The following is a 25,604-nucleotide window of genomic DNA, read 5'->3' as shown; positions in this document are numbered from 1 at the left end:
CCACGTGGGCACCTTGACCCATCCGAGGTCAGAGGCAGCCAGAGGGAGATGGCAGAGGGTCCCTGAAGGCGGCAGGATGGGTAAGCACTGAAGAACCTGGGCGGCTGAGTAGCCTGTCCCCACAGTGGCATGCGGGGCTGGGTGGGGCTGCTTGGAGTGCCAGGGCCCTGGGCACTCAGACTCCCTGCCTCGTATCTCAAAAGTCTAGGTGCCAAGCCCATGGTCTGAAAGGGGGCTGGACAGCTCTGGGCGAGTGGTTTCTGAGAGCCGGAGACTGGACTCGATGGTGTGGGATCTATTCCTTGTTTCGGAGCCCACACGCTGCTACCCGCCCATTCCAGACAGTCGAGTGAGTGTGTAGGGCAGCGTGCGTTGGGTGGGGACTGATACCCAAGGTCCAGCTCTTCCCACAGTCCCCTGCTCCAGCCTGGCCTGGCTGTGGCTCAAGGAGAAGGTGATTGATTACCCGTAGCCTGTGATGCGCCTTCCACTTCAGGTGGCTCAGGCTTGGACTGGCCACTCTCTGGTAGTGCAGGGACAACCTTGCTGCCTGCCACCTCAGCTGCACCGCCACCACCACCACCACCACAGAGACAGGAAAGACCAAAACACAAGAACAGGGAAGGGAGAGCAGGAGGAGAGGGAAGAAGTGGGGGTGGCAGAAAACAAGAAAGGGGAAGAACAAAGTGAACACAAGATCACCCACAACCCGTCCCAGGAGGCTGCGGAGGACTTTCCACCACTTCACCAAGAGGAAGAAGGAAGGTCAGTTCCCAGAAACCCAGGAGAGGCAGGAGCAGGAGGCGGAGTAGGCATGGAGGGGGCAGGAGGCCCTGTGGGTGACAGACCTCACTTGTCTTCCTGCCACATGCCCCAGTTCAGCCTCCTCTTTCTGGCAGCTGGCTGTCTCGCCTTGACCTGGCCTCAGCCCCCTGCAGCTAGCCTCGTCCCACAGCCGTCCATGGGCCGCCCTTCCCACCACCTTATTTACTTGGCCACAGCCCCTTGCTCTCCGAGGTCTTCCCAGCTTGTCTTGAAGTCCCTCTACTCCTAGCTGTTCTCACCACTGCTATCTGGAGTGAGTGGCTGGCTGCAAAAACATCTGCCCTTGTCTTCCTTGTCAAGAGTCTAAGGCTCTTGGGAAGAAGGCTCATTATCCTTCCTTAGGAGCAGAAGGTGGGTGAAGAATGGGAACTTTATTGGTAGTTGACTGGTGCCAGGCAGTCCTCACAGATTACAGAACAGAGTTCAGAGATGATTGGCATTTTGTCTGAGGTCATGCAGACATTAAATGGCAGAGCTAATGCTTTGGACCTGAGCTGTCCGACTCCAGGGACTTCACATCCTCTCTGTCCTTCCCCCAGGACCCATGCCAGCTTCTGATCACACAGTACCCAGGGAACAACAGGGAAAGAAAGCAGCTGCGTGAGACTCGCCACTTCCCCAGCAAAAGTGGGTTGCCTGTCTCCCATGGACCCGCTCACATATTTTACCTTTTCTTACAACTTTGTAACTTCCTGCTGCCTCTGTGCCTGGAGCCTCTTCAGGTGGACTCCTATCCAGCTCAGGAGACTCCCAGATGCCAAAGTTTCTGGTCCTTGGGGGCAGGTGTGCCAGAGAACAGAGCGCTGTGTCTTTTTGCTCTGCCTGGGCCCCTTCCTGCCCCGGAAGCTGGGTATTGTCTCCATCATCCCCAGCAGGAGCCTGTCCTGGGGAGCCTGGGTCCCAGGGGTGAGAGGTGATGCTGATGACAGAAGGGGTAGGCGTCAGGTCATCTTCGGGCTCCCCAACAGCTGGAGTGTCCACAGCGTGTCCTGGCAGCAGACTCCACAGGATCAGGCGCCGCAGGTTCTCCACTGGAGGGAAAACAGGGTGATGGCTCCCCAGGCAGGGCCACGCACGCACGCCAGCAGTGGGGGCAGGTGCAGAGCAGGCGCGGCACTGCCGCTCCCCCTGCTCCCACCAGCACAGCGGCAGGGGAAGCTGGCGGGTTCCAGCCAACCAGCCAATGTCTCTGCCTCTCTCTCCTCAAGCACAACCAGGGAGGCCCTGAGCAGGTGGAGAGTGAAGTTCACATGGGCCATGCTATTTGGGGACCCAGGAGCTGATCGCAGCAGGTTCCTAAGGCACTCACCATCTTCCAAGGCTGAATCAGCGAGCCCTTCTATGAACAGAGGGCCTGGGAGGGACAGCTGGATGGGGTCCCTTTTCCTTCCATCCAGGGATGCAGGAAGGTGAGGCATGGCACCCGGCTCCTCTTCCTCTGTACTGCTCTCCTGCTCGGGATCCTCTGGTGGCCTGGGCTGCTTCCCCTGGACTCTCTGATGGGATCCAGTGCCTGTTTTGGATGAGAGGGTGATGTCAGGCAGAGTAAAAGAGAGGGAAAAGATGGGGTGAGCCCATGGCCAGCTGTGGCTCCAAATGGCTGGGCACACTGACTGATAGGTTCCACGGAAGTTGACCTAGCCCCTTCTATGGCCGGCCACTGTCCTAGGTCCTTGGCATACATCAGCAGACAGAACAAAGACCTCTGCCTGGGGTTGGGAGGGTCACAGAATAACTAAGTGAATAAGTAAATTACATAGTCTGCTAGAAGGTGATGACCACACACAGCCAGTGCAGGGCTCCCATCAGCAGTGCCACAGTTGAAACTGTACAGTGACAGGAGATATCACTAGCTGTATGGAGGGTGGGAGTGAGGAGGAAGAACGTTCTAAGCAGAAGGAAACAGAAAAGGGATCCAGCCGGGGAGCCAAGATTTTTCTCCAAACCCAAGATCCTTTGTTATTTCACATACAAACTTCCAGTAAGAAATCTGAGAACTGCCCACCTCATCCCATCCCAGTAATTATCCCTTAACTGTTTGCGCCCCCACCCTGCCCCGCATCCTAATGCTTCCTGTTCTCCACATGCCACCTGCTCTCCAGCAGCAATCCCTGGCTAAAGCCCAAGGGCCCCTGGACCTGACCACATTGCTCCTCTCTTCCTCTGCTACTAGCCCTGTCACCAGGGGAGGAGGAGTCTGGGCAAGTGAGCTGGTGCACACGGTCTTCAGTCTGTTGGTCTGTCCACCTTCCTCTCCCATACTCCCCCTACTCCGCCCCCCCCCCCGCGTTTCTTTATTCATTTTATCAAAACTTTATATATATGGTTCTGATGGACTCTCCCGTCACCCCACCACCCCACCCGACCCACGCCTATGAAAAAAAGGACAGAACTGGACTCTGACAAGACAATCCAGGGCCTCACCTCCAGGGAGCTCCTCGGGTTCTGGCTCGCTATGGAACACTTCTGAATCATCCAGTACTACCCTGAGGGAAGAACCGGACCAAGGTGAGCACAGGACTACCTTCCATCAATTCTGGCTGATGCTGACATGTCATGAATCCCACCCTGGACTCCCCAGTTAGAAGGCGCAACAAAGGAGTAGAGTCTGAGAAGGGAGTTGCTGGGCTTCATCTGTTGGACATCGGTCTGGACAGGCAGGCAACCTGGATAGGGGGCGGATACTGGCCCAGTTCCTCGGGTGCCCCCATCTACACCCTGAATTCTACTCCAGGTGAAGTTTCCATTATAGCCAGGTGAGTGGCTGTGGGGGAGAGGAGGCGGGCAGAAGAGAGAGGTGGGCCGCTCTCCACTGCTGGGGCTTGTTTCCCTGCGGGCACTTCCTTGCTGAGACTGGCCACCCAGGTGAAGGGCTTGGAAGCGGCAGGAAACAGAGAGCTTGGAGTAGGGAGGGCAGCGGTGCCTAGAGGGCTAAGCACTGCACCTGCAGGGGGCCGCTGGCTCCTGAGGGCCCCGGGGTGGGGGATGGGTGGGTGTTGGGGCAGCTCCAGGGTGCCTGGTGGCGTTCCGCACGGCCTCTTCTAAGAGCTCCATCCATCTGTTGCTCGGCAGGAACAGAGAGGACTGGTGGTGAGAACAAGGCCAGGCGCACGCCTTGTCCCCTGAAGATCCCACTGCTCCAAAGCTTCAAAGCCCTCTCCACTCCCTGACCCCGGGACCTGCTGCCTGGTGGACACCCACTTCCCCGCGGACTGTGGTTCTCTTGGGTTCATATGACTTGCAGCCACCAATGACTGGATACCAAGCCTCTGTAGAGCCCTGTGCTAAGCACTCTGTGTCTACTTTCTCTCTCAAAATAACTCTAACGGGTGGCATTATCCACATTCTACAAAAACCCCAAGGTTGAGAAGCTGTCTGACTCAACCTGTCTCCTTCCACCGTGCCATGTCACCTCTGGCAGCCACTGTTCAGGGGGCAGGGCAAGTGGATGGTCTGGTAGAAGGACACGACTGGTGACAGTACGGAAATAATGACTCACAACTTGGCTGCACTGTCCTGCCTCCCTCTTCTCTTCCCGGCTCCCGATTCAGGGACTACTCTGGGGCCCAGACCTGGCCACTGTCCACCATCTGCATACACACCACCCTGGTCCCTAAGGGATGGCAGTTACATGGGCCCCCCCCCCCCCCCGCATCAATCCTCACGTGTTCTTGTCTGATGACGTCAACGCGACCAGCTCATAGATCTGAGGAGGGCCCAGTTCGGAGGTGCAGATGATGAAGAAGGCCCGTTTATCTGTGTGAGGAAAGGAAGGTGGAAGGGTCTGTAATGGGGAAGGGGAGAGCAGATGTGACTGCACCTGGGCCAGGTGACAGGAGGTAGACATGGAAACTCTGGCCCACAACATGGATGAGTAATGCAGCAAGAGACAGAACTGGGTCCTCAGAACCACTCGGGGCCCACCAATAAAAGTGACAGAAGCAATTCTGGGACCCCTAATGTTGTCTTTCATGGCTGCCCCATTGCCCTCCGCTCTAAAAACAGTGAGGGTTGACTTGTACAGAGCTTAGGGTTTACAGAACCTTTTCATAACCAGCAGCCCTTTATTTTTTGGTGTTGGGCATTGAATCCAGGGGTTCTCGACCCAGTCCTTTTTATTTTGAATAGGGTCTCATTAAGTGGCTCAGGACTCAAACTTGTGATCCTCCTGCCTCAGTCTTCCGAGTAACTGGATTACAGGCGTGTGCCACTGCACCAGGCTCCAGTAGCCCTTTTGATCCCCGGGAGAGGTCGGGTAGGTGTCACTCCCAGGTTACAGATAAAGGTGAGCCAGAGCATGTGGTTGCCTACTCCTGTTCCCAAGCCTTTCCTCATGTACACCGTACTCCTTGCTATTTGCTGCTTGCTGACCACTGGACTGGGTTCTGTGCTACGGGTGCTTCATCTCCTGCAACCATGCTCTGTCCCAGGCACTCTTGTGTCAAGAGGACTTATCCTACTCTTCCGGCCCAAACCCATTCTCCCCAACCCTGCTTTGACATCCTCAGATCCCAGGACACCCACATCCTGGCCAGTACTGTCCTTGAGGATTGACCACCCTGCTTCAAGTTGTCCATCTTTACCCATTCTACCCCTCACCTGGCCCTATCTTGGACCACTTCCTTGTGCTTAGGCTGGGTCACAATAGGAGGAAAGGAACACAGGTAAGTTCTTACACAGGTAAGCCCCAGATCGGCTTACCAATTATTATTGTAGGAACCTACCAACTCCACATCACCCAGTGCTGGCTGGAGACGAGTTAATAGTGATCATAACCCCAGAGCCCCAGGCCAGCTGGGACATCGCCTCACAGGTACCTGTGGCCACTGAGCGAATGAGCACAGCGTTGAGCTTGAGCACGGGGCTGAAGGTCTGCTTGCTGTCTGAGGAGCCCACGGCTGTCTTGCTGTGGCACTTAAGTAGCAGCCTCTCGTCCTGTCTCTGCAGCAGCACCAGTAGGTCCTCCAGCAGCAGCACATGGAGGTCTGGGGGGTTGTGAGGCATGTCCCGCTGCCCACTCGTTCCTCATCCACTCAAGGGGATCAGAGGCTCTCAGAAACCTATCACCAGGACCCAGGAGGCCCTGGGAGTCTGGTAACCCAACTCGTTTCTCTTTGGTCACTCCCTTTCTGTACTGTGTTTAAGGATGCCCAAGCCACTAACCCAGTTATGTAGCAAGTGCCCCCCACCATGCTGGCTATCTTTCTATGTATGTACATATATGTGTATGTATGTATTCGCCATGCTGGGATGGAGCCCAAGGTCTCATGCATGCTAGGCAAGTGCTCTACCACTGAGCACAAACCCAGCCCCTCCCTACCCATTTAGAGCAACAGGTTCCAGGGCCTATGCAACAGAGAGAAGGCCCCCTACCACAGATCTCCTCCTAGCCCCAGCCCCCTGACACATACCCAAAGTCTTATCCTTGCTAATCCTCCAGGTCAGGGGCCCCTCATGGATCATCTTCCTGGTTGTAAGATCCAGGCTCTGTTAGGAAGACACCATCACTCAATCATTCAAGAACCTACTGTGCAGACCTTGTGTTAAGGTGCTGGGAGTCAGTGATGAGGAGGAAGCAGTCCCTGCCTGTTTCATCTCATGGGACACGGAGAAAAGCAAAAAGGTGATCATGAAGCCATGCACCATATGCTACTGCAAGACACCCCAGGGGCTCTGGCTTGGGCTCCTTCCAAACCCTACCACTTTTCCTGCCCTTCTCTTCAGCTTTATTCCCTCCCAATGATCTCCACCTTTACCTCAAGCCCTACCCCAACCCCTGCTCTCTGGGGGCTGAGTTCTAATATTTAGTCCTCACTTGGTGGCAGTCTGCCGCTGTCTATCTGGGGACGAGTGACCAAGACCACAGGGTTTATTTCCTAAGTCTCCTACCTCCCAGACTCTAGGCCTGACAGAGTTCTGCTCCTAGGGTGCCCATGAGGTGAGTGGAAAGGGGCCCAGTGCTGCGCCCTCTGCTTCCTACCTTGAACTCTGCTGCCAGAGGGTTGCTGGCCCTCTCCAAGGCGGTGGCATCCAGGCGTTTTTGGTAGCCCTCTAACCGGTGCCGGTTCTCTGTCTGCTTCACCGCTTCATTCACGAACTTGAGAATCTCCCGGCAATGGTCTCGAGCCCGGCAGAGCTTCTCATACTCAGGTGTGCCACCTAACCCAAGAAGGGACAGAGGGGGTGGTCAGGGGCTCGTTCCCGCCCAGAGACTGCACCATGGGCTCAGACATCACCTGCCTACCCACTACTGTGGTTGCTGACTCGCCTCAATCCAGCAGCAGGGGTTGGGGCAAGTTGTCCTTGGTAACCAGAGGACCTCTTAGGGCAGAGTGACTTTTCCTGAGCATTCTGGGGTTTTAGACACTGGGGTGAAGACATTAACTGGCTGGGGTCTCACTTTACTCCTAGACCACAGCTCATTCTGCTATGGTTATTGGCCAGGATTAAGAGGTCCTCAACACCCCTCTCTCCTGACTCCAGTGTGTGAAATTTGAAGGAGTGAACAATGCTCAGGATCTCAGGGACAATGACAGCCGTGGTGGCAGACCCCTGGGGCCAGGACCCCTCATTTGGCCAGTCCTCTGCTCCTCTAGTGTCATCATGCAACACCATGTCTTTGTGCACTGCACAGAGGTGTCCAGCAGGAGGAAAGCTGGCCCTTGGCGTGAGACTACGATCATTCAAGGGACCACAGTGCACTCCTGGGCCTGCTGGCGAGTCCACGCAGAAGCTGTGTTGATCTGTACAAAGTCCCCATGCAGTTCAGTACTAGCGCTGGCCCTTTCTGCTACTGCGTGCCCTATATTTACAATCATTTTCTTCTTTGAAAGTCATAACAGTAGAAGACACTCAAGACTACAAAAGTCCAGTGACTTGGCTAAGGTTGCAAAGTAATACCAGTCTGAGGGTCTGGGAGGCCTGCTAGAGGCCAGCAGACTCCCTCCTGCATACCCTCTGTGTGCTTGATGATGTTTTCCAGCAGCAGTGGGTACTTGGTGAGTCGCTGCATCTCGGAGATGATGAGGTCTCTGAGCTGCAGCCTCCGGCACTGAGGGTGGCTCTCAGCTTCCTAGACAGCAGGAGGCAGGCAGTGAAAGATATCAACTCATGAATTAAAGGCTTGGGGCCAAGATGGGTGTGAAAATGCCAAATAGGGTCCTAAGTCTAGTTGGGTTTCTCAGAAACAACGGGGACAACTGGGTGACAATAACCCAAGGAAAAGGTCAAAATAGAATGGCAGGTATTTCCTTTTACAGACAAGGAAACTGAGATCTAAGTGCACACTGGTATTGGTAGATGAGCAATCTAGGGTGGTCTCTAGTTCTAGAAGACATCTAAGCTTCACAACACCAATGTGGGGTGGGACAAATGGATGGAGGGCATTGCTGGGTGTCCTTCACAGAGGAGACAAGAGGGTGGGGGGTTGGAGGAAGAAGATCAGGAGATCCTTGGTGACCTAGATGGAGAAGACGGAGGCTGAGGCATAGTCCAGGACATACCTGCATGAAGAGCTGGAATCGGCTCTCTTTGCGCTGTTTGGTTTTGATCAACTCTAGAGCTATTGACTGATAGGAACAGAACTGTGCAGCCACTTGCTGGAGTTCCTCTTGGGCAGGACCATCAAACTGAAAAGGAAGGATAAATACCAGGTCCCAGAGCTCCCTGGTTATTTCCTCCTCTATCAAAAGTCCCTAGCCTTGGGTAATGGGACCTGCCAATCCAATCTCTTCCTCGCCATATGGTAAAAGTATGAAGTCATACCCGAGCTAGCATGAGGTCACCGATCTCTTTGATGATGGGGCCCTCATCCCGAAGCTTCTTCATGGCTTCACACAGGGAATCTGGCGTGAGGAGAAGACACACAGAAATGCCTGGGGGTGAGCTGTACTGTCAGGTACTTTGTGACCAGGAAAAATGGTATCTTTGGCAGCAGTGGTATGGGGAAAGGTCTGGAAACCATTTTACATGGGGGAACAGGAGGGCTTGTACCAAGTTGCCTATCAACTTTCCTCTCACGAGAGGACTGGTGGGGGTTATCTGCTCAGAAAGGTCAGGTAGGGGGCCAGATCAGAAGCTACAGGCCGGCAGTAAGGGAACAGCTCCTTACTGTGGATCTCTATGAGTTCAGGCAGGTTAGGGAAGAGCCGGGCCAGCTCTTCCCGGGGCATCAGATTCTCCTTCTTCATTCTCTGGTAGAAGATGAGGTCCAGGACCCGGAGTGTGCGCAGGTGAGAAGCTTCAGTCACAAACAGTTCTGAGTGCAGGTTTGACAAGAAGGGGTGGAAAGATGAAGAAAACAGATGAGAAAGTATCCAGAGTCATGACCTGGTTGCCATACCACCCCACTTTTGGGGGGAACTAGAATGATGGTTTCAGATGATAGCCAATTTTCTCTCACACTAGGCCTGAACTGAGGTGGAACTGTCCCTGTCCCTGAGACCCGCCCCCCACACTATTCTCTTCTTTCCCACACTGTGTCTTAGGTACTCTGGACCTATCCCCACCAGGTATGAGTGGAAACCGGGGAAGCTGAGCAGGTTCTCACCATTGATGACCTCCTGTCGGTCGATCTCCCTCTGGGTCAGCCCAGCTACCACGTCCTTGCCCACTGTATGCTGCCAGTTCTGAGCATCTGGCTCTGGCTCCAGGTCAGACAATTGGCCCAGATCATCCTCTAAAAGGTGGGGAAGGAGGGCATCTGTGCAGAAGCCCAGGCTGGGGGACTCGATGCTCCTGGGGGAAAAGCGGCAGCTCAGTTTCTCTTGAGTGGAAGAGCTCACACTCAGGGTTTGTCTTTCCTTCTCCTGCCCTGGGCCCAGGAAGACAAGATGCACAGCCAGCCAGCGGCTTGGGGTAGGAGGTGGCCAAGAACAAATGGGCCACAGAGATGCCAATTGGAGAAACCACTGTATCAGCACTCACCTGCGGCCCATTTTGGGGGTAAAGGGAGGGGTTGGGTTCTCAAGAGACCTGCAAAAGGAGGGAATATCAACTCTTAGCAACACCGTATGTATGCCTCAGGCCCAGACAGGGGTGGGTGGCACTGCCTGAGGTTGCTCACCTGGTGGAGAGGCTGGAGGCAGAAGACGAGGCTGACTGGTGGAGGCGAGTGGCTTCAGCAGCTGCATCCATGTCAACATCACTTCGAGAGCGGGGCACATTCTCTGCTTTCCGAGACCGTTTCATCTCTTCCCGGCCCTTAAGGCTCTCCGAGCGGCCTAGGCGAATCTCTGAGCGTGAACTAGGGAGGACGAACATGAGACTTTGGGCTCTTACATTCTGGCCAGCTTTTACCTGGTGCCCCATCTCAAGGGTGCCTCAGTGCTGCAGGTTCTCCCCATTAGCCATTGGAGTGTGGCACGCTAGCTCACGTGGATCTCTCCCATCTTATCCTAACAGCACCCTTCCTAAACTTCCATTTCCTCTCCAGGGAGCAGACGGGCTGGGGAGGCTGCGTCAAGGATCTGGTAACAGATAGGCAGGAGCCAGGCGCTACTGAGTGTCCCTGGGGTCTGATGAGATGCCAATGACTGGGCCTTGCTGCGCTCTGTGAGTCCTGTGGTGCATCAGCCGTGAGACAGCTGGCATTGCTGACCCCTAGCTGCCCCTGATGTCCCCCTTTTGCACCCCCCCCGCCCCGCCCCGGTCTTGCTGACATTATTACTAATCTACATCCTGCTCTGCTTCTGAAACCACAGAAGGCCTGGATGTCTGGAGAGAGTTCTTAATAGCACAGTGGGCTGCTGCAGCGAGGAAGCCAAGCGCCTTGGTCTCCATTCATCAAGTCTCCAAACTGCCGGAGGATTCAAAATTGAGCTCACCTCCTGGGGCCTGAGAGTTGGTCTGCTGGGTTAGAAAACTAACTGTGAAGCTGATTCCCTACTAAACTTACCCCCAGAAACTTGTTAGAAGAATTCCAACCTAGAGCAACTCAAAACACTTTTCAGGATGACCTCAATGGGTCATATCTGCACACAAACCTCCTGTGGTGGTGTAATGGAGCTACAGAGCCACACACCTTCCTACAAACACCCAGAAATGAGTGACACTCCTACCAAGAAGTGAGGCAGAGTCTACCTCTGGTCAAAAGTTCCCAGGGTCCTATCTTCTGGAACTGATGCATTTATACCTGGTGAGCATCTGCAACTACCTCACACCCACCTTGCTGCTAATACTTGTCTCCCAAGAATGTCAATGAATTTATCATCATCACATCTAAAGGCTTCTGGTTAGAGTACCTTTAGGATTCTGGTGAAAGTCTTAAGCAGGGCAAAAATAATTTCCTAGCAAGGTGAAGACTGCAAGTTTGTAAAAGGTCTCAAAGGTTCTCAAGAAGTGTTGACAATGTCTTATAGTCTTAAAATATTTGGTACAATTATATGAGCACAGTAGTCACATAATTTGTCTTTAATTTACCCACTGATAATAGAACTCAATCTCTCCCCACAGTAAAATCTAACATTTATCACCCTAAATCTTTGTCAATTCTCACTAGGACAAAACCTTTCAAAATGCACTAAGTTTATAAAGGCTTAATATGAACAGAAAGGAATAATCTTGCAGTCAAGCCAAAAATGTTTGATAATTAGTTATTTCAAAGGCAAAATGGCTTGACCATCCAGAGTTAACTACTGACTTGCTTCTATGCCTGCCTCTATTCCAGCTCGGTGGCTGACTTTAGTGAACACAAAAGATTATTTTCCTGTACACAGGCTGCAGTACTCTTCCTCAAGGGAGACTTGAGGAATCTGCATGAATATTTGACTACAGGCAATCTTTAAGTGTTGGCTGTGTAGACCTTTGGCATGACCTGATTGCTGTCACGCCATTCAAGAGCAAGTCAATTAAGTCCTAGAGTATGTTAAAACCCCACAAGGATTCTTGTTAGAACCTGACAGAGATGAGGAATATAAGAGATGCCAGTCTCAATTCCCGGTTTCTTCTTGGGAGAAGCAGTCTGTTTTGAATGAACGCACTCTGCATGTCCTTGCTGATGTGAACAGCTGATGCCTACAGTTAAACCGCGTCTTAAAAGTGCCCTGCAGAACCTCCTCTCTAGTGCTTTTTTTCTGCAGGCAAAGACTTTATTTTGGGATCTTTTCATTTGGGGTCTTTTCATTTCCAGGACTTTCCTTCCCTTCCCCACTCCAGTCTTTTTTAACCTTATCATTTAGTGTTTTCTGATTAGTTGTAGTATAATATAGTACAGATCAATCTTAGTAGTAGTAGTCAGGGTGAATCCAAATGAAATTTTCAAAGCATACGGATTCTGATTTTCTTTGCTTGCTCTTCCACTTGCCTGACTGCTAACACATTTGGGGTCTTCTGAAGCTATCTGGGGCAGGAAAGTTGGGGGCAGGGGAAGAAAGTTCCACAGTGGGACCTTATCATCTAGTGGAGAGGGATAAGGCAGCTGGAATCAAACCCTAGTGCCAAACCCTGCCCATGCTCAGTGCCTTGGGCAGCTGGCAAGCCCCATCAAGCCACTGCTACCTGTCACTCTCCAGCAGGTCCTCTGGAAAGCTTCCTGTTGAGAGTCGCTGTGTCCCCGGTTCTGGGGCATCGTACTGCTGGCTGTTCTCAAAGTGCTGAATGATGTTCCTCACATTGCCTGGCTTGACTGCAGGCAAAAAGAAAAGGAAGGACACTATGCTTTCTGTTCTGGGATGGCTTCTTGGGGCCCTCACTCCCCTCTAACCCAGAAGACAGAGCAATGAGCAAGCACGGATGAGAACAGCATGGGACCAAGAGGCAGGAGATGTGGCTCTAGTACTGCTCTTGTACAAGTAGATGGTATGGCTCTGGGTGGTCACTCTTGGTCTACTCTTTCCTTCTGTGTAAAATGAGAGAGTTTGAAAGTATATTTTCTAAAAAGCTTTACTTCTGCTCTCACATTCATTATGACACCTGTACTTGAAAACCACAACTAGGTTTTTACTAAGGGGCATGTAATAGGCTTAAAAAAAAAAAAAAAGCCCAGGAAGACCAAAAACATCTACATGACATTTGGCCATGTTGACAAAACCTATCAGGCATTTTCCAAACTTGGGTTACCTTCTGAGTGCATTACTGGTTATTCATTGACTCTCCTTCCTGTGCTTCCTGCCCTCTCTGAGTTCCCTCATTAAAGAAACAGTTCCTCTATCACTAGAGAGAGGTGACCTAGGAGGAATGGAGGAGAGGCATTCAAATTCAAGCCTCTTTTCCAAGTTAAGGTGAAAGGGAACTGTTCTTGTTCAATAAGACAGAGAGGGCAGGAGGGAGAGGAAATGACACAGGATGCCACTTAAAGACCCTGCAGAGGAGGACTCAGACAGGGGCATGTCCTACCTGCCTTATGGTAGGACACTGGCAGCCTGAAAAGAGAGGAGGAACTCCTCCTTCAAAGGTAAGAGCAGGACTTGGGCTACAAATGCCACTTTGCCTCAGACCAGTGGTACAGGGGAGGAAGTATGTATACTCTGGAGATCTAGGCCTAATCAACAGACTTCAGAGATTCTGATACCTACAGATATATATACTTACAAATCTCCTTGTCTGGAAATCTTTCATAAGAAAATTTTGAAGTTGGAGAGAAAAAAACCATTTGACTGCTCAACCCCACCTAGCAGGTGGCTATGGCAGTACTTTCTTCAAACCACCTAAGTAGCTGTGTGTATATTTTAGGGAGAGGAGCTGTTACCAACCACTCCTGTTTGGAGGTTAGGACCAAATCGTTTGTTCCAAACTGAATGTGCATCTGGCTCCGGGGCCACTGCGGATGTTAGGGTCTACCATGTAGCCACAGTCCCGGGCGACCTCAGAAGGGTGATGATATGAGAGCTTGGGGACGTTCTATAACAAAAAGCCACAGGCTAAGTCCACTGTCCCCTCTCCCATGGGCCACTTGGAAAATGCTCAATTGTGTCCTGGACAGTTACACACTGTACATGTCAAGAAAAAGGTGTAGCCCTGAGATCTGGTATGACTGATAATCCAGAGTAACAAGGGGAACAGGGAGACAGGAATTCATTTTTGAATGAAAAGAGCAAAGTTTCACTAGTAGCCTTTGCTCCCCATTCTCCAGTCTCTGAATGATAATGGAACCAAATAAAAGTGAATTATATTACTAGCAATCAGACAAAGAGGGGATGACAGCTCATGACCTTAAATGTCACAAAACCTCAATACTGAGGCTTTCTAAAGTGTGGGTGGGTGTTTGGTCTTCAGATATGGCTACATATCTGTCTGATGTCCTAGGGATTTAAAAACCATAAACCAACTCACATAATTGCAATGACAAGTTTCTGAGTCAAAGAGTAGGGCGCCCCTGACATCAGCAACTGGTCTCCACCGTGAGCATTCCTGTCATCTTTCAGGGCAACTCAGTGGTAGGCACTTGCCTAGCATTTTTTTTTAAATATTTATTTTTTAGTTGTAGGTGAACCAATATCTTTATTTCATTTTTATGTGGTGCTGAGGTTTGAACCCAGTGCCTCATGTGTGCTAGGCGAGCATTCTACCACTAAGCAACAACCTCAGTCCTATTTTTAATTTTTTAAAAATATTTTTTGTAGTTGTTGATGGACATTTATTGATTGATTGATTGATTGATTGTGCTGAGAATCCAACCCAGTGCCTCACACATGCCAGGCAAGTGTGCTACTGCTGAGCCCCAGCCCCAGCCCCTTGCCTAGCATTCTTGAAGCCCTGGGTTTGAATGATGGGCCTGGGATTAGAGGTCATTCTTTTTATTCCCTCATTATTTTATAACTGTTTTTTCAATAATTCTTTATTGTTATTGCTTCAGATGGCATAATGAATACAGGACTTTTAAAATGAATAGAGTAACTTTCAAAATGATTGTGAAGTTAATATTTGTAATTGCAGATTTTATATAAAATGAATCCTAGTGACAGAGTAAATTCCTGACTGGATCCTACTGTGCACATGTGTGCATTCTCTCTCTCACACTACTGTAGAACCCAGAAAATATTAATTATTTAATCATATACATGTGGACCTCACAGACGCGAATGAACTTGTCTGATTCTGTGACATTTTGATACAGGTTCTAAGCTTCTTGTGGGTTAATCTGTATCATTTATTCTAAATTTTTATTATTACTATTTTTGGTGATACAGGAATAGAATGCAGGGCCTCACACATACTAAGCACAGGTTCTACTCCCAGCTGGAGCTGCACTCCAGCCTCATAACATTCATTTGTTTTATGGTATTGGAGATTGAACTCAGGGACACTCTACCACTAATACACCCCCAGACATTTTTATTTTCTTTTTTTGGCACCAGAGATTGAACTCAGGGGCACTTGGCCACACCCCCAGTCCTATTTCGTATTTTATTTAGAGACAGGGTCTCACTGAGCTGCTTAGTGCCTCGTTTTGCTGAGGCTGGCTTTGAACTCACGATCCTTCTGCCTGAGTCCCCGAGCTGCTGGGATTACAGGCATGCAACACGGGGCCTGGCTCCTTTTTATTTTCTTATTTTGAAACATAGTCTTGCTAAGTTGCTGAGGCTGGCCTTGAACTTGTGATCTCAACCTCATGAGTTGGGATTACAGGTATGTGCCACCATAATCTAATATTATTTATTTTTTGTTACACAAATTCTAGAAGATATTAGGTCCTATAAAATGCAGTTAGGGTCACTCTTTTTGGAATACTATGGTTCCATAGTACTGGCAGTTAAAACTCAAAGAGATGGAGGGCTTAAGCAAAATAGATGATATAAATAAAAGAACTCTTAGAGACCCACAATTTACTTAAAAAGAAAATAATAAAAATCCTCATTTTTGAAGGTTATTTCAATTGACAATGAAAATCTGAGGCAATCCTGCCTTATGGTAGGACACTACAGGACATTAATTTATATAGAGCCCTGGATTCTTGGAACAGTACCCATAGAAAGGCTATAGGAGTTGAAGACAAAAGGCCTCAGGGCGTGGAAGAACTATCAGAGGCTGGTTCTGCCAGAACTGCAAGATCTCTATCTGAGGAAGAGGGTCCCTGTGGGCATAAGGGTAGGAGCCCCAAGGCAGCTTTAGCAACAAGGAGGGACATAAAGAAAAATGGAGAGAAGCGAGGGAGGAAGGAAAGAGGGTCAGGAGAGGAGAAGAAGATAAGATGGAAAAGGGAATGACAAGATTTGGGAGATGGAAATTTGATGTTAATGCAAAGACAAACCCAAAGAAAATGGTCCTTTTACCTTCCACAGGGGACAAGGGAATATGAAATGCTAAAAGAAAAACAAACAAAAACAAAAGTAAACCATGAAAAGTCAAAATTAATGTTTCAAAATAAAAATTACAAGCTGGAAAATGAAAAAGCAGTGGCAAAAATCAAGGTGGATATAGAAAAAGCCCTTCCTTCTCAAACCCCGCAATGTACCAATTTAATAAAGGGTAATAGGCTAACCCACTATCCACCCTTCATAGGCTCCTACTGGCACTGGGGACCCAAGACACTGGCTGTGAAGGCCAGCAACAATTTTCAGAAATATGACTTATAGCTGAAGAGAGATCAACTATAGGGTCAATTGCGTTTTGGCTTAAGGATGGCATTACAGGAACCTCTGGGTCCCAACATGCCTCAAACCAACCTGTCTAGTTCTATTAGCTAGTAACTCAACCCTCCCATCAAGAACCCATAATTGTTCCCAAAACATAGGACTGCAGGTGTGTAGACAAATCCCATGGGTGAAGGTGAAGGAAGCATCACATGTGACCAGGACAATATTTGCCAAAGCGGAAACTGTCCTCCATATTGCTGTTTAGTAGCTGTGGACCTAAGACCCAGGGACAGGCATGGACTCCTTGGCTGTGACACACTCATCTGTACCTCAAGAGCCCATATTAGATGTGGCAAGGGGAGAAAGCAGCTGTCTCAGAGTTTTGGCCTGTGGCTCCCAGAAACATAGGAGGCCTCTCTCCCAACATGGTGGCATATGAAGGGGCTAAGGTCCCAAGGAATGCCCAAGGCTGTTGCTCCCCAAATACTCACTGCTCTGAGAAGAGCTTTTGGGCTTCCCAATGTATTTGAGGATGGGATTTCGCTTCTTGTCCTCCAAGGCATCCTTTTCTTTCTTGGAATTGCTGCTCTGCTGAGACAGGAGACACTGGGGTTTGGAAAGGTCCCAATACCCTCAGACATGGCTACTAATCACTCTGCTTCTACCCCCAAGACTAGCCCTAAACAAATAGCTGGAAAGTTGATCCTTGTTTATGCCCTAATCAGCATGGCGAGTTCGCCTCTGGCAGGTTTGGAGGAGTGTCCAGTTAGATGGCTGCAGTATGGCTTTCCTGGTCTACCTGAGCCGAGAGAACTGATCCAAGATACACTATGCTCTAGAGGAGCTCTGTCACCTGCTTCCTCTTCTTCTTCTTCCTTTTTTTTTAAAATATAGAACGCTTCATGAATTTGCATGTCATCCTTACGCAGGGCCATGCTAATCTTCTCTGTATCATTCCAATTTTAGTATATGTGCTGCCAAAGAGAGCACTCTGTCACCTTCTTGGTCTTAGGGAAGAAAGGCAGCCACTTGTCCTTGTCAGGAGCAGACTGGGCCTTTTCGATTGTGTTGGAGGGTCTTGCCTCCCGAAGCCGGATCCCAGCATGGCTCATGTAAGTATTGAGGGCAAAGTCCATGGGGGCACTGCAAGAGAGGAACCGTGTGGTGAGCCAGGAAGCTCAAGTCACATTCCCTGCCAGCAGGTGGAAGGGCCAAAACCCTGCTCCAAACAACCTCCCCACAGCTACCCAGTGGAGTGGGGAAAGGGTATTATGGGTCAAGGCATTTAAAGGGAAGTCTGGAAAAGTCAGATGAGACTGCAGGCAGAAGCTGGTCAATTGTCTGGGCTGGCACAGCTCCCAAGAGAAATCTTACTCCTTCCCTAAGCAGAACTTTTTCCAATGAGGGCATGGTGGTCAGTGGATGGGAACACTGATCTCTAAAACATAAGCAAATGATTCTCTGGCTTGTCAAGTCATTGGCAAGTCAGAGGACTATAACTAATATTCTTATACATATACATCGGGGCTCTGCAAGGGAAAGGAAGAGATTCTCAAAACAACCATTCTCTGCTAAGCCATATTGCCTCTACCACCCTCCTGTCTCTGAGAACAAGGAGAGAGATGGAAAGGAGCTGTCAAGGAGTTTCCAACTGCCACAAATGAAACTGTCCAGAGATCTGGGCTTCAAAATGTATTTGGCCCACAATTCAGTAGATTATCTACTTTGTGAATTCAATGCAGCAAAGCTTCAGCCCTAGCTCTGCTGCCTTCTTACACAGACGTAAACCCCATCTTCTCTCCCTTATTAAGTGTGTGTGCCCAGGGAATGCAGATTCATTTTAATACCAGTTCTCTGATGAGAACTGTTATGTTTACGCTTTAGGGAACTGGTACCCCCAACCATTGACCACTGAGCCCTCATGGGAAATGAGGTAAGTATGTAGGCTGTGGAGAAAAAAAAAAAAAATCACAATATGTGCCTAGAGAGGAAATACCCTCACTTCCCTCTTCAGGGGCTGCTAACCCAGGCTGATTCTCCTGTCATCAGTACTGTTAGAAATTGTTTAGGGGAAAAGTAAGGAGGAAGATACAGGTCTAATTGGGTAGGAAAGCAGAACCGGGTCTGGGAAACATTAGGACAGGACACCAAGGAGCAGGCTCACACCCCTGGGTGGTGGCCCCAAGCACCAGGGGCCTAGGTCTCGCAGCTGCGGTGCTTTATGGTTATGGCCACCTGGGAACCAGGTTGCACAGACCATGATCTTACAATGCTGCAGACTCCCCTGTGCAGGGCAGAATGGAAAGCACAGGAGCTTAGTTCCAGTCCTTCCCACCTTGAAAGCTGCAAATGAACCACACCACAGACTCACCTCCTGTCTTCCTCATACTTAGACCTGGAACAAAAGAAAGAACAGGCAACTCAGACTGCAAGAGGAAGGCTTGGGAGGAGGGAAAGTTCTTTCTTAGAGAGGGGAGGAGGGTGGTGGGCAAGAAGAAGGGAGTGTGATGAAAGGTCAGACTTAAGACTTAAGGCTCTGGAGCCAGCCTGGGACTCTGGAGGTGAGAGTTCTTATTCCCTTGAGGGACTCAAGTAGCACAGAGTGACAATGATGTCACTGATGTCCTTCTAGCTAGAAGGAAGGGGATATGGCAAAGACAGCCTCTTGCTCACTATTTTAGTGTGTGAAGTTATTATGGGGGAAGAGGCTCTTTTTCATCTCCTTCTAGGACTGGCACAGAGGCGGAGGAGAGGAGGAGGGAAAGCAGACTAACACCTTGAGACCAGATCCAAAGAAGCCTATTAAAAGAGGTAACTGGTAACAGTGACAAACACTCGAGTGTTACTTCGGCCAGGCATTATTCTAAGCTATTTACATCATTTAACCCATCGAATTCTCAAAATAACCCACAAATGGGTATTATAGTCCCTTTTTGTGAGACCCAAACTTCATTGCTTTAAGTGGAAATCATTCTAAGTGTGGTGTTAATGCTGCCAATAACCAATTCTTATAATTCTGGTACCTATGAGCTCAAAATAGGTTCAGTCAGGTCCTACCTCCAGTTCTGAAGTGGCTGGGGTGATTAATGCCATCTGTCTGTGTAGGAAACTAAGGCCGGATTCAGGGCCCAGCTGAAGGTCAGAGGGTAAGTTTCCAAAGCATATTCGTTCTGTGTGCCTTCATCAAATCTTGAACTCAGATCTTTAATCAAATGCTAGATTCACACATGTAGTTATCTCCTCAAATCTTCAGTCTGATGTCCCAAAGAACCCAAATTTAGCATGCCCCAAATTGGCCTGATTTTACACCACAAAACCACTCCCTGCGCTCATTCCTTCATCCTTTTAGCAGCCTAGGTAAGAAATAAGAAACCCTTGGAGTCTCCTTTGACTTTTCTGTCTCACACCCCACACTCAGATTTTTAAAAAAACATTTTTTAGTTGTCAATGTATTTTTATTTTATTTATTTATATGCAGTGCTGAGAATTGAACCCAGTGCCTGACACTTGCTAGGCAAGTGCTCTACCACTGAGCCACAACCCCAGCCCATGGCACTCAATTTTTAGGAAGTCCTTCTGTAGTGTAGTGCCCAAATCTACCTAGAACTGACCTCTTTTCACAACGTCTGAGAATACTACACTGGGTCTAGTCCCTATCATTGTTTCTGGGAATTCCTATAGAGTCTTCTAGCTGACCTTTCTCTCTCTCCAGCCATCTGTGCCCATAGCCTGGCCTCACACACCTGGAATGGCTCCCTGCTAACTGAGTAAACCCCCAAGTCCTTATCACAGTTCCCAAGCTCTGCATGCTGTATCCTGCTACTTCTCTGTCACTTACTATTCACCCTGTTCTTGTTACACTGGCCTCTGCACTACTCCCGAAAGGTCCAGGGCATTCCTATTCTGCCTTGGCTGTTCCTGGCCTGGAATGCTTTCCCTCAGATGTCTACAAGGACAACTCCCTCACTCTCTTCAACTGCTCACTTTCTTCAGGTGGTTCATCCTGATCACCTTGCTTAAAAGTGCAACCCACTGATTCTGGTACTCCGGCCCTCTGCATGCTGCTTTACTTTCTCCCCCAGTGCTTATTATTTTTAATATACTACATGATTTCTTTACTGCTGTCTCTTCCACCATAGGTAAGCTCCAAAAAGGAAAGAACCACTTTGCTCATTAATGCATTCAGGAGTGTCCCATGTGGAAGTTCCTGGCACACCAGTGGGAATGCCCTTAGTATCTGCCAAGCTGGAATACTGCACTAGTTGAAGCTACAAGATCATCTATGCCAATTTTCTTATTTTGTACACAGAGCCCAGAGTGAAGTAGCGGGGTGATACAACCACTTACCAATAAGCAGTATTGGGGCAAAAAATTGTTTCAAGGCCTGGAAGTATCCCCACAAAACCTATGCCAGACTTGAATTATAGTGTCCACTATGCATTAGAAAATGGGACTGGAGAAGTGTAGCAAAAGCAGCTGCATCAGAAGCCCCTAAAGTGAGTTTGGTTTTTCAAATCAATAAAATGGTTCTGTTTCCTAGTTCTAGGGGCCTCCTGGAGGAACTTTATCCATAGGGGACTGGGAGTGCTGGCCTCACCCTCAGTATCAGTATCTTAAAGGCAGGAAGGGAGGGAAGTCAGAGAGGACTAGAAAGGGGAAGCAGAGTGTCCTGGAGCCTGTGGCTTGTCATAACCACCAAATGACTCAGGAGCTCTAGACCCTGCAACTCCCCTGACAGCAGCAGCCCTTTGCCTGAGAAGTGCCATGGGAGGGCTCAGCTCTCCCCATCTTTCAGGGAAAGAAAAATCAAGCAAGAAGTGGAAGAGGGTGGAAAAAGACCCACAGGAAACCCGCTGGGCACGTTCAGGGGCGGGAGTGGAACTGAAGACTCACAATATATCTCCGAGGGCAGCCAGCTGCTTCTCGGCTATTTGGCGCTCTCGCAGAGGGTCCCCATCCAGGTCTAGCAGGTCATTTTCACCATACAGGCTGCCCAGCCCCAGAGTGCGCTTGGTTCTATGCCAGACACAGAATAGGAAACACATATACACAGATTCCAGCAGACATGCACACAGACAGGGGGGCAGACGGACACACTGCGGAGGCAAAGTGAGAGCTCTGCTAAGCAACGCCAGGAGAGATAGGTCGGTGGGTGGGAACTGGCAAACCTGTAGTCGTGGATCTGCTCCTGGATCTCAGGCATGGCTGCCTCCTGAGCCTCACATAGAATGCCCCGGACGTCTTCACCATTCCGCAGACGCAGGTCTGTAGTGAGAGCCCAGGGAAGGCAGCATGGGCAGGGTGTGGGGGCAAGAGGAGGCTGCTCCTGCTGAGCATCTCAAGGGGTCTCAGCTCCCTAAGACACTGGGAGGAGAGGCTGGCTTTCTGTCCATTCACCTAAAGAAAGTGGAAGCCTGCACTCCATTCAGGTAATTTCTAGATTCAGGACTGGAATTCTGATGTCTAAGGCTCAAGTCAAGGCAAGAACATTTTCTGGATGTCCTATGCTCCATTAGAAGAAATAATGAAGCCCTTCTCACTGGATATGTCCAAATGCTGTTGTCTGACATCAACGTGCAGATCTCTGAGAGGCTCATTCCCCTTCTACTGCCCCTGGTCCAGCTCAAAGGACTAAAAAGGCAAGCACTTCACACTTTATAAAACCGAGAGATGTGTCCTCTCCTGTCCCAGCATCTAGCTCCACCCTGCTAGGCCAAGTCCCTGGGCCCAGTTGGTTCACTCTCTGTTTCTGAGTAAGCTCTGTTCTCCCTATCCTCTGTGTCCATAAGTTCTCCTTGGTCACCCATGATGTAAACAGCTTCTTTCCAAAGGCAGCCTGTCACTTCTAGCCTCTAAAAGGTTGTGGGTGCTGAGCTTCTCAGACTGTCGTCCTCTATACACCATCCCCTCCTAATTCTTCTGGAATCAAAAAGAGCTGAGTAATCAACCAGTCAATGGGTCCTCACTTTGGACCTGCTGCTATCAACATTCATAAGAAAGCAAAAATAAATCCCTTAAAAAACAAGACAGAGTCTGGGGTTGTGGCTCAGTGGTAGAGCACTTTCCTAGCATGTGTGAGGCCCTGGGTTTGATTCTCAGCACATATAAATAAATGAATAAAATAAGCGTCCATCAGCATCTAAAAAAATATTAAAACAAAACCTACTCCAGAGACACTGACTATACAGGTGGGATGGAGTGAGGTCTCTGGATTTTTTTTTTTTTTTTAGAATTTTAATATTTATTTTTTAGTTTTCGGCGGACACAACATCTTTGTTTGTATGTGGTGCTGAGGATCGAACCCGGGCCGCACGCATTCCAGGCGAGAGCGCTACGGCTTGAGCCACATCCCCAGCCCCGAGGTCTCTGGATTTTAGGAATCCCTGATTGAGTCCACTTTTCTCCCCACTGAGGGCCAGAGCGGTCACATAAAAGGTTGGGAGAAATGAGACCAGGTCTCCTAATCTAGGGCCAAGGACTTCACATAACAAGCTCCACCAGGCAGAGTGAGCTCTTAGGCAGGATCTGTCACATTTGTGCCTTTCCATAAGCTACTGTGAAGTTTTCTGGAGTACTTGTCCTGTGGGTATTTTCCCTTTTTAGAGGACAGTTCCCCAGGGAGAGGGGCTGTCCTCTATGTCCCCTCTGTCCTCTGAAGTATCCTGAAAGCTCAGGATAATAGGGGCACCAATGGGAGTCAAACTGACTAATAAGCCAACTTACCAATTTCAGCCTGTAACATGTCAGGGATCTTCACTCTGAGAGGCTGTACAACAGAAGAGTAGGGTGGGAGTGTAAGTCAGGTGCTGCCCGGGAACGAACAGCATGCAGGCGGGGAGTGGCTGATCATGTTACTTTCTCTCCTTCTGCCTACATCTACTCTTACCTCCTCCTCTCATCTCTCCCCAACTCTATATCTGAATTCTAGGCCAAGGTTTTAGGAAATAGAATCTGAGATTACAGATTAAGTTGGGATTATATTCTAAGGGTGGCAATACTTTTGGTCAAAATAGTTTTTCTACTTTATTTTAAGGCAATCAGGGTGCAGAGAATAGACAATGTTGCTCCAACTGGTGGCAATTTAGCATCAAGGGAGAAATCTCTGTTAGACTATCTGATGAGCTCTCCCTCCCTTTCACTTCCAAAGAACATTGGTCTTATATTTCCTTACTCAAGACCCACTTACAGGAGCAAATATAAAACTATCGAAAAAATCAATTTTCCCCAACTTCATTAATCCTAATAGCTTATTGCCAGAATAAATTGATCAGATTAGAAAGTCAACCTGGGAAGTGCCCTGCAGGCAGAAGTCTTTTGGCAGGGGGTCCCTGACATGTCCCTGGGCATTACATCCAGATGTATAGAGTGCTCATCTGTCTGGCCCAGATGCTCCAGGTCTCTTCAGCTCCTGCCTTTGGGTAGCAACAGCACATCAGGCTGAGCTTCAGAAACCTGGGTTCTCCTTGCCTTGTTATCTACATAATTTGATATCTCTAAGGCCTCTGCTCTTCCTCTAAGGAAGGACAAAGCAGACATGGCTGAAGAAGTAAGAGAGGCAGTATGTATTCTGTATGTGGTACTAAACAGGTAAAGAGAGTCATTTTTTGAGAGGAGAGGTAGGGATGGAAAACAGGAACCCTAATCTTTCAGCCTGGATATCTCTTTAAAAACCTGCCTCCACTGGGCCTGACTGCTTTGCTTAGTTTTTCCTCTGACTGTGTCCAAAGAGTATAATGAGATTGTAATTCAATCCATGACTGCCTTACCGCATTTTTCTCTAGGAAAATATTCCAGATGTCTTTTCCCAAGCTTCGGGAATCCTTGGGATTTGTCTGCTGATAAACTTCGGCACACAAGTAAAAAAGCTACGAGGAGAGAGAAAATGTATTAGAGCAGTGGTTCTCAACCAGGGATGGAACTTTAACCCCCTGGGTTGACATGACAATGTATGGAGACATTTTGAGTTGTTACAACTACCAGGGGAATGAGTGCTACTGGAATCTAGTCAGGAAAGGTCCACAGATGCTGCTAAATATCCCTAATTGCACAAAACTGTTTACCATAACAAAGAATTCTCCAGTCTAAAATGTGAACAGGGCTGAGGCTGAGAAGCTCTGGTTTAGAATGTTCTAGAAACCTGTGACAGAGTAATCCTTATCCCCTTCCTCACATGCTCAGGGTCTTCACTCCTGCACTCTGTAGCCTTACCATGCTTGATATTTTACTTGCATCTCATACTTGTTTATATGTTGTTTCTGAAGGGATATTTCTCTCTGTGATATGCCTTGTTTTTTTCAAGAATGCTTCTGAGACACCAGCACTTGGAACTTAACACATGGGTAATCCTGTCCTGCTGAGCAAATGGACATTTGTTCTGGTCTCTAATCATGGCAGCAGCAATCCGTGATTCCGAAAGAGGCGTATTCTGGACATCAACTCCCTCTTCCATCCCTTTCTTTCTCAGTAGCTGAGAAAAATGAGGGAAACTGCAAAGTTGCTGGCCCTAAGCACCAACCAGGGCAGGCAGATACCATATTCGCATGTTCATTCCTGGTGGTCACCTTCAGACTGAAGACCTTTACTACTGCACCCTGTCAGGCTTTCTTGTAGTAACACTGTTTATTTGCAAGGGCCTTTCTCTCAATCCCTCCGCCAATCTGTATTCATTCCTTCATTCACAAAACTCAAGAAAGAACATCTTGTCCAAGAAGACTTTCTAAACTCATCAAAAATGGCAGTTTTCTAGGCTCATCTTTTCTGCTACTCCCTAGGTAATGGATGTAGTTGGCTGTGTCACACATAGTGAAGACTCTCTTCTGCTTAGGTTTTATCCTCTTTCTTATTGTCACAATCCTTAAGATGCCTGACTATGCCCATGGATCTGATATTTAACATCTAGAGACTGGGCACAGAGGCCAAAGATTCTCTTTGCCAAGCACAAGCAAGCACTCAAACCAGACTGATAGTTCTGGCTTACCAGTGGACTGGGGTCTGCCTGAGAGAAGATGTATCGAAGAAAAACTGCCAGGTGAGCTGGACGTGACCTCAGTTTTTCGAGATCTTGGAAGACAATGTCACTCTGGAAGGCACAAAGGTGAGCATAACAAGTAGGTGCAGAGGCAAGGGCAGTGGAATAGCCTGCTCCAGCTTTGCTCCCATGTTCTCCACCGTCTGGCCCATCAGCTCGGGCTCCCTCCTGCCAGCTCCCTTCATAGCTGGTGCCAGTCAAGGGCAGCTTGCATGGCAGAAGGATGATGAAAGGAGAAA

The 25,604-nt window shown here is 49.1% G+C and overlaps 1 protein-coding gene and 1 non-coding gene across 11 annotated transcripts in view; both read right to left on the bottom strand.

Moving 5' to 3' along the window:
• Arhgef11 (Rho guanine nucleotide exchange factor 11) overlaps window positions 1-25,604 on the bottom strand; it is a 111,784-nt gene that overhangs the window by 1,869 nt on the left and 84,311 nt on the right. For 2 of the 10 annotated variants that reach the window (XM_071618316.1, XM_071618323.1), the window contains 26 exons: window positions 25,315-25,416; window positions 24,104-24,202; window positions 23,061-23,103; window positions 21,506-21,602; window positions 21,231-21,353; window positions 18,709-18,732; window positions 17,336-17,480; window positions 16,829-16,928; window positions 16,035-16,064; window positions 12,322-12,448; window positions 9,890-10,069; window positions 9,751-9,798; window positions 9,374-9,561; window positions 8,936-9,082; window positions 8,590-8,669; window positions 8,328-8,453; window positions 7,780-7,897; window positions 6,806-6,984; window positions 6,237-6,312; window positions 5,643-5,810; window positions 4,491-4,581; window positions 3,770-3,883; window positions 3,250-3,311; window positions 2,135-2,338; window positions 1,494-1,856; window positions 467-562 (listed from right to left, as the gene is read on the bottom strand). In XM_071618316.1, the coding sequence (XP_071474417.1) occupies window positions 467-562; window positions 1,494-1,856; window positions 2,135-2,338; window positions 3,250-3,311; window positions 3,770-3,883; window positions 4,491-4,581; window positions 5,643-5,810; window positions 6,237-6,312; window positions 6,806-6,984; window positions 7,780-7,897; window positions 8,328-8,453; window positions 8,590-8,669; window positions 8,936-9,082; window positions 9,374-9,561; window positions 9,751-9,798; window positions 9,890-10,069; window positions 12,322-12,448; window positions 16,035-16,064; window positions 16,829-16,928; window positions 17,336-17,480; window positions 18,709-18,732; window positions 21,231-21,353; window positions 21,506-21,602; window positions 23,061-23,103; window positions 24,104-24,202; window positions 25,315-25,416 (3,130 nt within the window). The remainder of the gene's footprint in view (window positions 1-466; window positions 563-1,493; window positions 1,857-2,134; window positions 2,339-3,249; window positions 3,312-3,769; window positions 3,884-4,490; window positions 4,582-5,642; window positions 5,811-6,236; window positions 6,313-6,805; window positions 6,985-7,779; window positions 7,898-8,327; window positions 8,454-8,589; window positions 8,670-8,935; window positions 9,083-9,373; window positions 9,562-9,750; window positions 9,799-9,889; window positions 10,070-12,321; window positions 12,449-16,034; window positions 16,065-16,828; window positions 16,929-17,335; window positions 17,481-18,708; window positions 18,733-21,230; window positions 21,354-21,505; window positions 21,603-23,060; window positions 23,104-24,103; window positions 24,203-25,314; window positions 25,417-25,604) is intronic. The other 8 variants (XM_071618317.1, XM_071618324.1, XM_071618320.1 and 5 more) reach the window with 6 other exon arrangements.
• On the bottom strand, window positions 17,222-17,327 carry LOC114079691 (U6 spliceosomal RNA). Its single transcript, XR_003580516.1, has one exon. It is a non-coding gene; the product is annotated as a U6 spliceosomal RNA (small nuclear RNA).

This window comes from Marmota flaviventris, chromosome 10, assembly GCF_047511675.1.
Source record: "Marmota flaviventris isolate mMarFla1 chromosome 10, mMarFla1.hap1, whole genome shotgun sequence".
NCBI lineage: Eukaryota > Metazoa > Chordata > Mammalia > Rodentia > Sciuridae > Marmota > Marmota flaviventris.
The sequence above is the reverse complement of the archived record's forward strand: the minus strand, read 5'-3'. Positions and strand labels throughout refer to the sequence as shown.